The following is an 18,662-nucleotide window of genomic DNA, read 5'->3' on the forward strand; positions in this document are numbered from 1 at the left end:
ACTATTAATATTAATCAATATTAGAAGCATTAGCCGCTCTGCCGATTCGTCGTCAATTTTCACCCCGACGAAGTGTTCACAGCCAGATACAAAGACGCGTTAACAATGCAACGCGGTTCGTTCACATTCGATACACGTTTTTTCGGATCGATATGTCGCTTTCCCCGAGCCGGGGATCCGTTCCGTATAAGTGAGAGAAGCCAATTAACCGACGTTCGGTCAGTGAACGCTGCCGGAGAAAAGCCGATTAGTAAACCGACAATCAATATGTAATACGTTAACTAGACGCTCGCCGCCGTGCCCATCGTGAGCATCGACTTTTGTCATTTCCCTAACAGAACACGCTATTTTTTGTGGCGGTCGCGGCAACGGATTTGGTTCACGATAATCACGCGATTTTGCGCGTGCGAATTCAGGAAGCGCGATCATGTGCGACGCGAAACGAGGAGGTTTCCGAAAAATCGATTTTCGAAACTGGCGCAGCTTATTCTAATTTTTGTTGGCCGGTCGCTGGAGATTTGCGACGAACCCTCCGTGGGAATAACTTTGTTTTTTTAATCATAGAAATGTTATAAATCACGTGGCATTTTTGTAATCTAAGCAATTCGCAATTCGAAGTTACCATTAAACACGGCTATTTCATTTAATGATTTACAAAATTCGAACGTGCGACTTCCGTGGAAACTGTGTTCCTCCGTTGAACAAGTTCAACCACCATCGGAATTCCCAAGAGCCCCGTGGAACGGTGTTGATGACCCGGAAATAGTCCACATGTGAATCCAATCGAAACTTAGTGTGTCATTGTTGAAAGAAAACGTACGAAAGTCCGGCTTCTCTTCGGAGCCCAATGCGTATCAGGTATCGCGATAAAACATTAGAACAGGCTGTGAAAGGCTGATCAGAAAAGCATGCCAAATCGCATTCATCAAAAACGAAGGAATGCATACTAAACCACTACGTCAACGGTAACGAAATGCGAATAAAACGTTATCCTGAAGAAAGTTCTTGCTACCTTTCTCAAGCTGGCTGCGCGATTTATGTTCAAAATGGTTTGTCGATATTTTTTTCCACAAATAAAACCTCGACCGTCGAGAAATTGCGGCAGACCAGTGGTTAATAAAACAACCGCGAAAATAGATACTAATTTAATAGAAAAAAGTATTGCACATTCCAGCACCGTTATAGATACAATTTAACGAACGTGCAAGAAAATCTCACTTCCTGGTTATTTCTATATACACATCTGGATAATTTATTTAATAAATTCTCACAAAACTAATTTTATAAATAACTGGCGGAACAGGAAATTAGAAGCCAGAAGAAACCAGTTTTACACTGTGAGCGTGCCCGATCATCAGTCTTAAAAATTCCACAAAATAATAGTAATTAATTTAACACAATATAAATTGAAAAGTCAAGATACTGAGAATACACCCCAAACGTATTTTAATTTTACAGCTGCTAACTAAATTCCTAAGCGATTAAAAAGCTATTGATAAGCTTTCGGTGGGTTCCATTGGGTTTCATCGAGATCATGGCGAACGTTGCACACCGGCATACATTCTGCACGCGTGGAAACCGCAGCGAGATGATCGCAATTCGCATTCGATACGATCCCGTAGCGGTCGGTCCCATTTGTCCGGTCTGACGTCGTCGGATTACGTCGTCAGTCTGGTCGGGCCGTTCGTTAAACTAGATCGAGTAATTATTTAAAGGGGTCATCGGGTTGTTCAACGCTCGCGAACTTCATTAGACGAGAGGGGGCGCACAGAGCTTGCATAGAGCCGAGGGGGGTCGGGAAAGCCTGACGTCGTCGTCGTCGTCGTCGAATGAATTCAAGGTGTGCGTGCAGTGATAACGATAATCCGGTGTACATCGGGCAGACACACGACGGTTCTGTGAACCGACGTTGTATCTGGCCTCGTACCGAGTTTACACGATGATTCTACTCACGCAACACGGCCAGCTGTCCACCGATACCGCGCACGTTCACCTATTTAACCTGCACACCGGTCAGCTCGACGCGCGAACCCGTCACTTCGCCGGGAATTGTTTAAACGACTTTATAAGCACACGGTCCCGAACCACGCGATCCATTCGAAACGCGTCCCCAACTGGTTTTTCCGCGGTGGCACGGTTAGGACATGATCCGGTGGATGTGCGGTTTCGATAGGGATTCGCGCAAAATAAAAATTGTGAGCAACAGAAGTCGTTTTAATCAGTCGAAAATTCTGTAAGAACATCATTCAATTCTGTCAATGTCTTTTCAATTTTTTTTTCTGACCAAGCCATTTTTACAATGCATAAAATCCGCTAGGGATCAGGAGACATTGAACAATGTAAAATTAATTTAAAAAAAAAAGATTGTTTTTCAGCTATCAAATCTTTTTATTCTGATTGTTTTTTACCATGAAATTAAACGATTTTTATTCTGATCGTTCCTTGAGCGAACTCGACAAATGGAATAGCTTTTATTCTGATTCGTTTGTACGATTACAGAATCAGGACTAAGTAAATCAGCTTTTCTTTTTATTAGTACAATCATATTTACAGTGTGACTCGACAGGCGCCGCTTACTTTCTTTAACTTATATCTTATCAAACATTTCAAAAAAATTGATTTGTGATCAAGAAAAGCTTCAGGCGTGCTATAAGTATTCCGCATTTATATTGAATAAATGTTTGAACTGTTTATTTGTCGGCAGTTTAATGGGACGGTCAATTAGGTCTCGTTACGTTTTCTGGCGATGGTTAGACGGGAGAAATATTTTCGTTTACAGGTACGAAGTTTCGATTCCAAGAAACGCGACGGAATTTCAGACCGTTACGCGATAAGCTCGTTAAGTTGTCCATCGAAAAACCGGCTGAGAAATCCTCCACCTACGCGGCGTTGATTGCACGACGTTTATCGATGGAATGCAAGCACCGTTGAGAATGCAAGGTACACCAGTTCGTCGTGTCCAATATTTCTTTCGATTTCCCTCTTCGTACTTTCACCGTTCGCGGTGGTGGTAGCGATGGGTACGAACGACTCGCAAATACAGGAACAATTTTTCGAGAACGTGGTGAAGCGACACGTTTCGCGACAAGAAGATGCGCGACCAATCCCTTATCAGTAGGGACGGCAATTTTTTAAAATCCTGCCAGTTACACTGTACCAGTAATGTCTACAGTATACAAATTTTCTATAAAAAAAATCCGCGCGGTAATATTCAATTGACAAAATGTCAATTGACTTTCACGAATATTTAACCGCTGAAGTAGCACTCTACGGATGATGACCCCAGCCCTCAAATTTTTATCGGTGTCCTGGCAAATGACAGCAATTGCTTTTTCTTCTGATAAATAAACGCAATAACCATTTTTCTGAATCAATTGACAGAGCTGGAGTGTTAGTCGATCTTTACAAGTAGACTCCGGATTTTATGCATTTACGAGAAAGTAAATACTTTAAGAGTATTAGCCCTTTGCACTCGAAGCTATTTTAACTCCAAAACGATTTCTTCAGACCTAAAATATTTCCCTTCTATTATATATATATTCTTTTTTCATGTTATACATATGAAAATGGTGCAATTTACCCGTACAATACTGAAATATTTAGTAATTTATTAAATGCAAACGAATTTAAGAAAGTAAAAAATATTTTGAATAATGATACAGCAATTTTTAGTGGTGCCTTACAGTCACCATTCGAGTGCTAAGGGTTAATATATTATTTTCACTGAATTCGTATTTCAAACTTCATGTTTTGCATAAAGATCCGGGGGCTATTTCTAAGCAGTGTCTCGTCATCTAATTTCACGTAACAGCTGAGAAACGTTTACGGAGAAAATGTGTTATTTCCGAGGTCGAGATGGAACAGTGAAGTATGCGGAAACATGTTAAAAATAGGAAAAAGATTCTGAAGGGGGTCAACCCTTCCACAGGGAAGCAGGTTGAGAAAATCATGATGAATAGAAGTATCACTGAGAATGGCAGAAGTTGATTCGAGACAGCGAAGAAATTTCATTTGGAGGAATTCGTATGCAGATGTATGAGACAAAGGGGGGGTTATTTATATCGGAAAACGAAGACGGTAACGCCGAGAACGGCTCGACGTCGTCGACAACGGGTTAATAGCTCGTCGAAAGGTGTAGGTTCGACGGGAGACGAGAGTAGCATCGCGTAATGTGGTTGACGCGATTATTTTTAGCCGGCCTGTAGGGCCGAGTATCATACCGGCGAGTCGCGTGGGCGGCTGAATGCCGGTCGTTTACGCGAATAAAAGAATTTCCTGGTACACTTCACTTACCCCTACGTAGCTTCAGGGTGACAGGGTCCGACGAGAGCCGCAGACATTTCAGCACTGAAACACAAAACGAACCGGGGAATGGAGAAGCAGAAGCAGAAGCCGAAGCAGAAGCAGAAGCGGAAGAAGAAGAGAAGAGGAAGAGAGCGAAGGGTTGCGATCGCGAAAGAACCGGCCCCCCGACCGAGCCAACCACCGCGAATGTGGCTGGAAAACCGACTGGAATGGGAATTATGTGGATCGAGGTGTCGCGTGCTCTTCACCGAGGAATTTAGAGACCCTTCTGCCGGCGTTGAGATAGGTCAGGCCGGTTACTGTCGTGGATTAAGGCGTTATTCCATTATGTAATTCCGAGGAACGAATTACTTGCCCCCATCCCCCACCAGCCTCCTCGCTTAATTGACTTTTGCCGCCCGGTTTTAGACAGTGAATTATCTGTGGAAATTTCATTTCGCGCGCCTATGCGTCTCATCGTCTCTCCCTAACGTATCCATGAAAGTATTTCAACACTAAATACCCGATTCTCGACAGAATTGCCAATTTTCCCCCCAAAAATGCTGCAAATTCGAACGCCTCGAAAAATGTTCAAAAAAATTTTTCCGTGAGTGAAACCACCATAGATTTAAAGATTGTAGCTTCCTTTGTTACAACGACACCTTGAAAGTTGATGCACGAAGGAAGGATGCATTTTAGTCGTTTGCAAATGATCGTCAAATTCGCGAGGATGGACTACGGAATTGGTTTGTACATTCAATACTTGATTGTCAAAGACCATGTTTCATTTCTTTGCGGCAACTGTTATGCATAAAGCACTCTACTAAATTAACGGACGGAATTCTGTTAGTTCATTTTATAAAGTGGTGGATAATTACAATTGTGGAGCGGAATCATTATTTTCTATTTAACACATTAATTACCGGCAATGTTTTAATAGGCTTTCTACAATGGAAGTTAAGCATTTGTTAATGAATTTTCGAAAAGTGATAACAGTTTTATTCGTAATTGAAGAAATTTTTGGAATTAATGTATTGTGAATATTTCTTAAATTATTGTTTAAAATTGACGGGCTTCTTATTTAAATAGAGTCGTTAAAAAATCTATTAATGAGCTTCCCGGCATTCAACGTGTCAAGTAGTATTGTACTATTGTATATTACATCCAATTTTCAATTGTCACCATGTAGATCACACAACGCAAATGTAACTTTAGTGACATGATAATGACAGAAACGTTAATTGCAAACTATTCATCGAGTTAATGCCGAAAACGATCACCGAAATTGCAATTATATTTTGTGCAATTTAATTTTTAATTTTTATTTGCAATTTGAATGAATCGCTTTTGCTCCGATTATTGTATTTCTCGTTATAAATAGGCAATTGATAAATCGAAAGGTTATAGATTGATTATGCAGGTTACATAAGTTAATAGCTATTGAAACGAATCTCGCGAAGACGTGCGTATTGTTTGCTCACGTATGCGATTTTCCTTTGTGTTGTCCAATTCAATTTCGACGGCCATTCTCTGTTAATGAATTTTGCCCGATAAACTCATGGATTCGATAAAAAAATGCGGAATTTCATTAACTGAAAAAACGCGATCGCAACGAAGTTAGCATCGCATCGCGAAAATTCCGATCCCGGCAACAATTTTTAAAAAATGTTTTCCACGTTATACCTGCCAGACCATATAATAAAATCGTTTTATCCGTTACAGTATTTCGATTTCCATTTTTGACGCATTAATTAACTCTCGCACGCTCTTCGCGTGACAATTTACACGTTGTTCCGCGTACTGTAAAATTTTAGTTTTACTTTAAAGAGATACTTTTTCAAGTACCGTCAAAAGTGTCAAATACAGATTGTATGCATTAATGCCTAAACTGAATCGGTGGAATACAAAAACTGTAACGTTAAAACATAAATTAAAAAAAAAGGAAAAAATCTAATCTGTTTCTTACAATAAACTTGCAAAATATTTATTTTCCATAAAAATCCGCAGTCTAATAATTGCAACAATTCTGTTCGCTTAGACAGGAAAATAGCGCGTTCGCAAATGTGTTAATTAGAAATCTTTTGTGTGATTAATTTCGAGGAGCGTGCGAGTTTGCGTTTGATAGATTCATCTGTGCAAATATTGTGCTCGCGGAGATAATGTGCAGAACGACACGGGAATTTCCGCGATTACCCAAAAATTGAGTTAGCGAAACGTCTGGGATTTCGGTCGAATTAATCGGAAGTAATTGGTTATCTGCGGTTCGGTTGAATGATTCTGTCGCGCGACTCTTTTTACGGGCGAACGTTCCGCGTGCGCGCACGGCCTGACAAATATTTCAATGGATCCCGATAAATTGGACACTTGTCCGCGAATTATTGCCGTTTTCGCGCGACACGCGTCGCAATCAACCGATCGGCGGTTCCGCGTGCCGTTTTTCACGTTCGATCGCGATTTTGATTGGCCTTCGGGTCGAACCGGCCTTCTCGACGGGAGATTAAAGTATGAACGGGGTATCGACTTTCACCCGATCGGTTCCGCCGAGCCGATTCTGTTCGACGAGTCGATCGCGATTATGGGGTAAAATGGTAACTATGGGAAGGTTAATTGCAACGACCCATCGCGAACTCTTATTATCCTGGCGAGAAAATGATTTTACGCGAACGAGAAACTTTTTTTTCTCGTTCGGGTAAAAGTGAAAGGTAATGGAAATTTCTTGCGTCGGAAAAAATGACGGCAACGAGCAACTCGATGACTGCGTGTAAACTGGTTGATTAATCGCGTTCTGCTACGAGCAACCCATTATTCTCGAAAAGTTCCTGCGTTTAATTCAGCTTGTTAATTTTCCGGTCGTGAACGTCCGTGTGCACTGCTCGCAAAAGTTTTAAGGTCTGTTCTAATTCCAAAGCCAATAAAGTGTTTCTTGTGTGCATTAATGTTATCTGCAGTTCATTATACGGAGTTAAGGCCGCGGAGTTTTATGGAAAATAAAAGTTGTGTTAATTGCAACGTACAGGAGCTACTCAGACATTCGTTTAATTTCTTCATCGTTTTAATTGGTTGAATACAATACGACGGTATATTTCAATTATTTGAATACTGTTTTACATTTTTTTAAATGTAATCCATAAAATCCGCAGTCTAGCAACGATTCGATTCTGTAGAAAATTTTATATATATTAAAAATAATCAATAACGAACGACAGAAGATTAAATTGAAAAGTTTTTTTAGCTTTGATTTATGGTGTGATTGTATTCTCGGGAAATATTACATTCGAAATGAGATTCATGGATTTATATTACCCACCACTCCTCAATTAATATTCATTGATCATTTACCGTCTACGCCGGAAGTAATTAGGGTGTCCCAGAAAATACTGCGCAGCTTCCGTCACTTCATTTCCTGTTATTTCTTTGTTACAACGTGGAGGAACAATATTGCTCGCGGAACGATGACAGCGGACCATAGATCATGATACAAGTCACTGCAACAATTGAAATTATTTTCTGTTCTACTTCTGAGTTATTGTTACTGCATCGAAGTTCTGAAATTGCGCAGTGTCATCTGGGACACCGTAATATTTCTTCCTCAACCCGAAGCTATCCTTTTGTACGTTCACCCTTTTCCCTCGCAGCGGACATTTTGTCGAATAAAGTGTCCATTTGTTAACCGATGCCCGATACATCGTACTCTTCAAGAAAATAATCGATCTTTCCATAAAACTTCAAGAAACTTCAGTTCTATTTTTAAACCACAATTAGTCTAATCAAAAGAAATTGAAATCTATTAGAGAACTGTCTACTACAGTGTGTTTTCATTATACGCTATTCAGATCGGTAATATTTTAATCAAGCAAAAAATCAAATAATTTCAGATTCAGTTTAATGTAGCCGACATCTGTGTTCATGCACGACAGTGAAAGAAAGATGAGGTTTTCACCCCGAAAAATTAATATTTACACCGATACTGAAGTAAACATAGATAATGTTCGTGGGAAATAAAAATGGTGGAAATGAAACGATCTCTCTCGGATTCGAATGGAATAAATAAGGGAACGTAAGAAAAAAAAGTCTATCGAGGATGATAGTGTGCGATCGATCGATCGGAGGTCGAGTTAGGCGAACCGCGCCCGGTGTATGACAATATTATTGTGCAAGAGTGCCATTCAAGGAATCTCGAAGCGGGATGATCAAACAGAGTCGCGAAAACGTTCGATACGCGATACCGTCGATAAAAAGACGTCGGTTCTCTTCCGATGTGGGCAAGACCGGGAGAGGAAGAGAAATAGTGTGAGTGAGAGAGAGAGAGAGAGAGAGAGAGAGAGAGAGAGAGAGAGAGAGAGAGAGAGAGACGAGTGCCGCTAAAGCAGGTCGGTCTTCTTACCTTCTTTAGTACTGAATCGGTTGACATCGACTTCGTTCACCCTGAGTATGACGTCACCGGCCTCGACCTGCAAAACCAACAGACACCGTTTCTATGAAAACGCATTCTGCAGAAGGATCAATTGGTCGGGGATGGCGGAATTGCCGCGGAGAGACTGTTTGTTCTCCGCTCCGGGCGACTCGACCGCGTAATAACACTTGTACACGTACGCAAATGATTCGGCCCGTCACTGTTACAATCGTTCTACACACTGTTTGTCCGCTCGCTTGTTTTCGGACTATTCGATTCCGGACTGTCTACCCCTTCGTTCGATAATTAACTCGGAGAAATTCGACGGGAGTTCCCATTCATCGCATATTTTTAACTCCATCAGGAAAGCTGGAGCATTTTCACCCTTTTCCAATTTACTCGTCATTTGTAATTGCACGCGTTTAACCCCCGATCCTTTTCTCAGTTAGACAGTCTTCGGGAATGTTGAGTAAATAGTTCATTAATTGTTTCGTTTGTTGTGAACGACGTGAATAAGCATACTTTAAAATTAGTTCGATGACATCACGATGTCTTAAACAATGAATTCAAAAAGTTAATTGTTTATGTCGCCATCGTGTCGATATTTTGGGACAGATCCTACAATATTTATAAACTGATTCTTCCGCCTGCCGAACGTTCGTTCTTTGAACACCATTATATCAATGTTCAGCAACGAAATAAAAATTCATGCAAAAAATCGGAAACACGGCAGCTTGAAAATTAGTTACACGTTCAGTAACGGTGGAAAATAAAAATATAAGCACTCGTCTTATTCGATAATTACAAAGAAAAATTCATGGCTTCCATTGATTGTTCACTGATGGGTAAACAATTAGCGTGCTGCTTTGATAATACAAGTACCGTGGAAAATAGAAAATAGATTGGTTGCGCAGAAGCAAATTGTGAATAGACACAATGTTTATCATATTGCGAGAAGCTTCTGTAAAAGAAAAGCACTATTTTTGTCGGGGTTGAAATGTCAATGAAACATTTCTGTGTCGTTCACTAGCAAACAAACATATTATTGTCATTCTATATTATTGAAGTATATATTTGTTTCGAACATTTATCTACGTATCATAAAACACACGTGCAATATAAACAACGAACGGGGAAAGACAGGAAAAATTCTATTATTTTTGCTGGTTTCTAATCAACGTTATCAATTCATTGTAAGAACGGATTTAGATAACATCCCCTCCCCCGGCTCTTTGCGGATTAGGTTTATCATTCGCAGATATCACCGTTTCATTAACACATAGGTTTACGGGACCCGTCAAAATGACGGGTCCTACTATTTTTAATTTACAATTATTAAGATTCTAAAGATACATCCATGAGGAATTGTTCAACATTGGGTATACGCTATTAAAAAAAAAAAATGGCAAAAAATTTGGGCAGCACATTCCTATTATTTTTATAAAGTAACGTAAAATAGTCAGTTTTAGTGCTCGCTGATAATATCCGATTGTTATTCAGTGTCTGTCGCAGCGTTCGCTGATTATGGAAGGAGTCGCTTTCGAGAAGTCACGAGGAGTCGTCTGCAGCCGGTTGATGTGCAGTTGCAGTTCGCTGTCAATGAGTCGTAAACATGCATGCATAATCGTGTCTCATCTTCATTTGAATGTATAAATATTGTAATGGCAAAGGTCGTCGTAAATGAAACTGGTGTTATTAATAAAACCGCCGGCAGCCGTTCACAGAGTCACAGGGAGAGACGACGGAAATGTTCAATAAACAGTTCTACGTTCTTGCGTTTGTTTGTCCACATTTGCATTATTCAAATTAATCGATTCGTTGTTCCTCTATTTCATTCAACAGTCGAATGATTCAGCGACGCCATATTACCGGCGCGACCTCTATGCCTCCGTCGACGCCCCTGACCTATGAACTTATAGAGATGCGATACTTCAACTGTAAAGATGCTAACAAAATTCGTTTTCACCGCGCTACTATGCGCCACACTGTGTTTCATACAATTATAGAAGAAAGAAGAGGCAACAACAATCTCCGATGTCGATTAGAAAACATTAGGCGAACGAAGAAACAAGATGGCCAACGGTGGTTTTCGCTATTGGACAAAACAGCAAACGAATACAAAAATCTCCGTTTGGTTGGTTGAATCAACACTCCGATGATTCATCGACCACATTAACATCGCGACAAGTAATTGGTATTCCTGTTTCCTTATATGTCTCTCAACATCCCTGATCTATGAACATACACGAAAAGAAAAACGCACACAAAATTTAATCTTTCTCGAATACAACGATTACGTCACAGACTACGCAGAACAGGAGAAGCAGCAACAACCTGCAAGCTATTAATTGTCAATACAAAAAAAAAAGAAAGAAAATAAAAGAGAACCCCTTCCTTCTACCTTTCACCAACAACAACAATGGTTTCGGGATTCGCGAACGGAACAACGGAGAAATACGACGGTAATGATCGTCGCTCGAAGCACGGACTTTCTATTCCCGGTTTGATGGTTACTCGATATCATCAACGTTTTGCGAGCAGTCCCCCGATCGAAGGAGGAAATAAGGAAGCCTGTGAACGTATTTCAATCGCCGCCGGTGAAATATGACTCGTCCCGCGTAAGTTTCAGACCGTTGCTTGGCAGCCCGATGCACCGCCGGGAACTTCCACCGGAAAACTGTTTCCCCTTATATTTCTTTCGTTCCTATCCCCGATAGCGATTTTCTGGCTTCCGGCCCCAGGGAAATGGCTCTAGGCTGGAAAACGAAATTGTTTACGAGCAGCAATGGGAACAGGTAAGGCGAGGGAACAGGTCGGATCACCTGGAATCTCCGTTGTCGCGCCCAAACCCAAAATTGTTTCCTCGGGACAAGGAAGACAGGTGCGGCGCGGCGTTTTGCTGCGTTTTACAGAGGTTGAACGATGTTGCGCATAAGTTTAGCGACTCAAGGACTTTTCCCAAACCATAGAACTCGACCGGAAGATAAGCTGAGCCTCTGGTATCGGGCTGGAGCAGCGGAAATTGAGGCTTCTGTTTCATCTTTATATCGATACCTCAACACTGCAAGTACCTACGTTCAATTTTTGTTTAACGACCAAGCACTAAATGCGGTTGGCACACATTGCCTTACTGTGGAAACAAAATTGCAGTTTTGTTTAAATATCTACTTCGATAGTGAATTTTATTAAAACATTTTCTCACGGAAACATATTTATAATTCCAATATTTCTAAAGGAAAAAGTTAGGAGCAAGTCATTTTGTAGTTCTAGTGTTAAGGGCCCGGTCTTCGTAGATTCGCGATAAGGTAGAGTGACTACATTACCGTCAAAAAATGGTTTTACGTGCCTCAAGTGTTCGTCCTTATGTAAGAATATTTTGTCGCTGGTAAAGGGCTCGTTCGAAAGAGGAAGGTTCAATCTAGTGCGCGCTGGTCAGGAGCTGCCGAGATTATGCAGATATTTGGTAATATAAGCGTTCGAAGTATGCCAAAAATTGACGATGTGCATGCCGTGGAATCCAAGCATTTTTATGGCCATTGGATGAGTATTCTGGATGATCTCCAGCCACAAATTGAGCTATATTAAGTCTTGATTCTCTGCGAAATAAAGCCAAAAACTTGAATATAATATCGATAATACAGAGCAAAAAATGTGACAAGTTTATCGGATCAAGACCAAGACAGACCTTAAGTCTGTGTCTGAAGGCTGTGAATGGAAATTATTAATTAAAAAATCACGTGACTATCCCGGGCCCTTAATGTCCGTTGTGTAAAAATCGAGACACTGCATTCGAGAACAGCCAGACTTTCCCATCGATCCGACAATCGAGGTTTCATCCCTTCGAAGAGACCCACAGTGGGTTGATGGGTGGCTGATGGGTTTGAGGCCTAAAACGTCTGCCTAAACGTCAGCCGGTCTCGAGTACAAATTGTCGCAATATGCTGTTCAATTGGATCCCGCCTGAAATCTTGATGTCAACGTTAGTGGGTCTTGTTCCCCGCAGAAATATCGACGCTCGTTCAAAGGGTATTCTCTTCTTGGAAGAGCGTCGTCCAATTACTCCGAGGCCATAAATGGACCGGTCTTTTTCTCTCTCTGCTCTCTCCTCTCCCTGGGATGCCGAGAGAGAGAGAGACCCGCGGCCGTGTTTACGCCCGAAATTTCGGTTCCCCGGAACACCTCTCTGACCCGCTTAGGCGAAATCTATTACAGAACGCATCGACGCGCATAGAGAGGGAAGTGCACCCTCGAAATTGATTTACGGGCGAAGGCTTGTCAGCCGACGCCGACCTTCTTGCTGAATCGATGCGCGAAATCGTGGCCCGACGCGACAGGATCGCGACCCTAAGCTTCTCCACCTGGCCACCGCTATCGATCAACTTCGTACGTCATAGATTACCCTAGACGATATCTGCTCGAATCGCCGGTATTATTAATATGTTATTAAAATCAAAATGGCTAAAAATTTGGGCAGCAAATTCTTGTTATTTTTATAAAGTAATAGTCACGTTGAGTGCTCCGTAAACCTAACGTTAAGCGGCATGCAAGATGAAAGATTGAATCACAGTTGTCACACATACGTGACGCTAGCAGCGAGAGTGTTAATCCAAACATTGGTTCATCAGCAACAAAAGCAATAGCGAAATAATTCTGAGTCTGTGTTATTCATTTCATAGCGGCTATAGTGACTGTATCTGCGATTCTGTCTCTTCTCCATGCGTGCCGAATGTTTAGCAGAGCAGTTTAAATACTTCCCGTTGTGTTCACGCGCGAAATTCAATTAATTCGTACGTATTGCGATAACATTCGCAATTTCAGCTATAACGGTTATGTCGCGGGCATGAACATTACTTAGAAAATATACATGCCGTGCTCCGCAATGCGCTCGCTAGAGACCCGCTTAGGAACGCACATAACGTACGAACGCTGGCACCGTTGAACGCACTATGAACGCGGAGATACGACGGAACGTCACCGAGCAATTGCAATTAAATTACCAAGGGAATTAGCCAGCACCGCGGATAATGTACTCGTGAACGGACCCTCGTGTTCCACGGACAAACTGTCCTGCTCTGAGATGTATATTTCAAAAGATTTACATTTTCCGCTCGGCAGATGACAATGTTCCGTGCCGAGGCATAATCTAGCGGCTACGCGTCGCGTGTGAAATACGGCGTGGATTATTGCACCTTTCCGTATCTTTCCTGATACCGGCTATCGTTAATGCGATAGAAAACTCGGAGAGAATTTTATAGGAAAAGATAGGCTCGAGGTTCAGCCTTTTTCTTATTTTTATTAGAAATTTACCTAAGTTTATTATTAACTTTCCTTGAACTTTTACTTCTCTAGAACCGAAACAATTATCAATTATTTTCCGACGGACACGAGCAAAGAACGTTGTTTTCGATATAGCACATTTAAGATTACTTTTGCGATTAAAATAGCAAAATAAGTGGTGTATAACATCTCAGAATAATAGTTTCGACGCTTGTACGTTTAAATAATAATTGAACGTTTTATGGGCGTGGCCTAACGATAAAATAGGCGTGACGAGACGCTATGGTGGGGGCAGAGGTGATCTATGGTGGGGATGGTGTTACAGTAACTTTCAATACTACACACTATAACGAAATCTAACTTCTGGGACAAATATTTGACTCGGTTGTCGTTTTTTTTTGTTTAATACGTTTTTTCACTGTTCAGGTCAGCCTATTTTCGAGCCCGTCAAAGTCACACGAGGAGACCAGGATTTTCTTTTAAAATTGAGAAACGAAACATCATCCGGTGTAATCGTCTTAGTGCCGGAGCGGACCCGGAATATCGCATCATTGCTCTATTGTTCGAAGAGAGCTCGCGTTATCGGCTTAATTCATCGCTCGACCTCGTTAAGCACCGCTTCAACGTTCGTTCTGTTAAATTTAACGAAAATATCGTTGGACGAGGGCGCCGTAGAAAGTTTACCTACGTGAAAGTTGGGGCTCGAATCAAGCCGCGAGTTACGAAATAATTTCGTGAGAGAAGTTTGGCCGGTCAAGCGAGAGACGACGGATCCAGTTTATATCTCGGTCGGTTCATGCTTGTTCAATGGTGCAATTATGCGCGTCGTATCCCCGAAATTTTTCCAAACACGCCCGTTCGCTGGTTAATCGAGTGAAAAATCAACTGGCACCGAAGCGGACAATTTTCGAAACAATTTTGTTCCCTTGTAGCCGAATTATTGGATAATTGTGACACGAGTGTCAGAAATCGTAGAAGCACTCTATGCACACGCGTGTAACAGGTTTTGGCAAATGATTTCAAACAGGGAAGAAGAGAATGTGATTTTACATGTTTGTTTTCATGCATTACTGAACGGCAGGCGGATAAAAATATGACCATTTATTTTTAGCAGCATCGCATTGTTCCAATTTTACCGGAAATCTAAAGATATTGTTCGATTTGGCGGTTCTCCACCTGCGGAGTTCACGATAAAAGAATTCTACGGTTTAACTCTATTATCATCAACGGTAGACCAACAACAATTGTCAAAGGCTGACGCTTAATTGAGATGTTTGCACGGAGCTTTGACAAAGGAACCTTTATCTTAACGGATAAAATGACTCAAAGAAAGTACTCGGCAAAATTAGCGAGCTTTATGCGTGAAAGCACTCGGCCGTAAGTGATACCCTCTAATGAAGTCAGCGCGGACCGACCGACAGTGACAGAGTGGCGGAATTTGCGAAGACAGAAAAGAGGATCGTCCTAGAACCGCGGAACCTAAGAAGTTCAACAAACCGTGTACCGAGTCATTAACAAATCTGCTACCTTAAGAGCGTTTATCAATATACACTCGAATATAAATAAACCCTTGTTTCCAAACCCCGAGTCGCTACAGTCTCCACCGGCCCTCAAGAAATTTAATCAAAACAGATACTTCCGTCGGTCTCGGAGCAATCAACGACCTGTGTTGATCGAAAAGCTTTGGCACAAGTGAACGGTCTATATCACAAATGTTGCAAGATATGATGCTTTTTAATGGAAAATGTCCCGGGACCATTCGACTAGGAGGCCATGAAACAACCTGTATTGAACGTCCCTAGGTCCTGGATTCAAATCAAATGATTTTACCAATCTCCAAGTAATCGAAAAGATAATTCTGACACACGAAGAAGGTCTCCATCACAAGTGTTTCGGATCTAACATGGAGCTTCTACTTCGTTAGGGGATGATGTCATAATGTAAAGGTTTTCGATGGAGCTGGACCATCCGGCGTGGAAGTTAGGAGGCCACGAAACGATCCGCATTCAATCTTCCCGTCTCCCGAAACTAAAACAAACGCCTCCGTCAATTTTCAATTTTTCAGAGCTCTATCAATCGAGAAAGAATTCTGGCACAAGAAAAAATTTCTATCGCAAAAGGAGCAAAGAAGTTCCGTCTGGAAGTTAGCGGGCGACAGGGCGAGTCCAGGTCTTTCCGGGTGACGAATTTCCCGGCGATTGTTCCGACTAATGAGCAAAGTTTTAGTAGAGGACACACGGCTTTCACCTGGTAGAGGGGTGTATACGGGACGTAATCGAATCGGTCGATGTGTCTGGACAAGTATCGATCAACGGGCCGGCAGCAACACCAGAGGCTGTAGGCGAAACTGGGCATTTGCGATAGGCACGTCCCTCGCTATGCGACGCAGCCGAGGACCCGGGAACATGAACCACGTAGTGAAATACGCGAGACCCGACTGATCGGGAATCTCGGTCACGGATTAGAATTCAGGCGACGTCGTTCCTGGCAGCCGTCGCTGTATTTTTGTCTGTCGTGACATTGACTTTCCCTGGGCCGGTGTCCAACTGGCTGTATGCTCACGTGTAACGCACCCTGGGACAAATGGGCGACCAGAGGAATCGCGTGTCTGGTCGTTGACGGTCCCGGCACGATACGCAGAATTTACGACGAGGAGCCTCCCGTTCTTCTTTCTTCTTGTACCCGACGAGTATTTTCGGCTGCTAAGGCTACTACGGTTGACCGTCGCGAGCTACGTCCCCGAGAACACGACGCTCGGACCTTGGCCCGTGCGGGAGAAACAACGGAAAAAGTGATCGTGACGTCCGATGCCCATTCTACTGTCAACTATGGCAGCCTGCCACCGTTTTCAATGCCCCTGCTAATATAGAAAAGTGAAATGCTGTCTGCGAATTCGCACGTTACTCAATCGGGCGCCAATCGATCAATGGAATGATCGGGCGCCGAGACTCGGGGGGGTATTCTGGGTTTCGAGGCCGTTCTTGCGCGCATTTTACTTTTTGGAAAAACTATTGAATACTTTGCATCGGGATTTTGCACAGAGATTTATCGGTAGCCGGGGTACGCGTGTGATTTTTTTTTAAGTACGAGTAATCGATATCAGTTATTTTCTAGGTTTTGAAAAAAAATTGTAAGTTGTTCGGGTGCCCCCACATCCCTAATAATGTCGTTTTCGCTATTGTCGGACCTAACTTTGTGAGATTACGGAATGGTACAATTACGTGGTGGAGGTAGTTTATTCGAAAGAGGTACTGACCGAAAAAGGAACTCTGAAAAGAGGGTTGCGAGCCAAAGGAGATTGGGAAACTATGAAATAGGGCAGCAAACATACTGAATTTTAACTACCTTTCTGCAGGGGAGACGCTTGAGAAAGTGTACAGGGTGAACCTCTTGAATGGGACCAAGGAAATTTATTCGTTACAAAAGTATAAGATAATCAGGTATTTAAGAGTTTCTTCTCTCGTTTATGATACGACAGATACTACGTAGATGTTGGAACGGATACGGGTTATAATGGGGGAACAAGTGAACTAAATTGCGTTAATAATTCATAAATTGGAGGACGAAGTGAAAGAAATGGAGGCGCGGCATTATTATTCGTTTACTCGACGGAGCTGATCGGGGCCCGGCGCCATTGAAGAAACAATGGACGCGTTGAAATTTCATTAAGCGCAAGTGTATCGATAAGTTCGTTACAATGAACCGTAATTGGCTCTCGTAACTGCGTTCTCCGGGGAAGAGGGGAGCGCATTGTCATGCAATGGTTGCGAACAGTTGCTAAAAGGAAGAGCATTTTCGTACGTAACAACGTAATCGTAAACCGTCGACTGTTTTGCGTAATAAGTGCCGTTAGGTTAACCACCATTGACGAACCATTTCCGACCATTGAATAACTCAGTCTCTGGCTCTGACTGTTCAAGGTCAGCGATCATTCGACGCCCCTACAAGCATTCCAATGCCGGCAGTTTGCACAATTTGCGAGCCTGGTCAAGAACAATCGAAACGCCTATCAAATTTCTACTACCTCGAATTATCTTTATTATTATAAATTCTGACTTTTTATCGGAGTCATGTTTGCACAAAGAAGAAGGATCAAAAATTTCCTTCACAGAAACATTCTTTATCGAAAGGATAAAGTAGTGGTGGCATTAATGTAATTTTAAATATTTTCTCGGACTTTAAACATTTCTAAATTCCATAAATGCATGAAGACCCCGAGTCTAATGATTATGATAGCGAACAATTTTCTGTACTTATTTGTTCGGTCACTTGAATAGACTGAATAGTCTAGATTGTCATAGAATGATTGAATTCATTATTGACTTAATTCGCGAGGTAGATGGTCAGCGGTGTATTTTAAACATTCGCGGCTGGCATAAAGTTATGATCCTGCATAAACGATGGCTGCCAGCTGCAGACTGCATAAAATTAAGTCGCTTCATCAAGCAAAGACGCGGGGAAACGGAATAAAACAAATTTTTATATTGGAACAACTGGAATAACACGCGCCTCTGTTAATGGCGGAAACCGGTGGCGAAAAGCTTTAGATTCGCTCCGTTTCGAACGTTTTTCGCAGAATAAATTACCAGCCACGAAATGAACAATAGAACACACTTTACGAGCAGCATAAGTTTCCAATCGATGGCTCCAAATACGACACAGCACGGTGAACTTGTCCAATTTATGGAGATTTCTACCGCAACCAAAA

General features: G+C 42.0%; 1 protein-coding gene across 2 annotated transcripts in view; it reads right to left on the bottom strand.

The window, feature by feature from the left end:
• Efa6 (Exchange factor for Arf 6) overlaps positions 1-18,662 on the bottom strand; it is a 58,416-nt gene that overhangs the window by 10,021 nt on the left and 29,733 nt on the right. For both annotated transcript variants that reach the window (XM_076794379.1, XM_076794380.1), the window contains exons 2-3: positions 8,669-8,735; positions 4,294-4,347 (exon numbers count right to left, since the gene is read on the bottom strand). In XM_076794379.1, coding sequence (XP_076650494.1) covers positions 4,294-4,347; positions 8,669-8,735 — 121 coding nt within the window. The remainder of the gene's footprint in view (positions 1-4,293; positions 4,348-8,668; positions 8,736-18,662) is intronic.

This window comes from Halictus rubicundus, chromosome 10, assembly GCF_050948215.1.
Source record: "Halictus rubicundus isolate RS-2024b chromosome 10, iyHalRubi1_principal, whole genome shotgun sequence".
Lineage (NCBI taxonomy): Eukaryota > Metazoa > Arthropoda > Insecta > Hymenoptera > Halictidae > Halictus > Halictus rubicundus.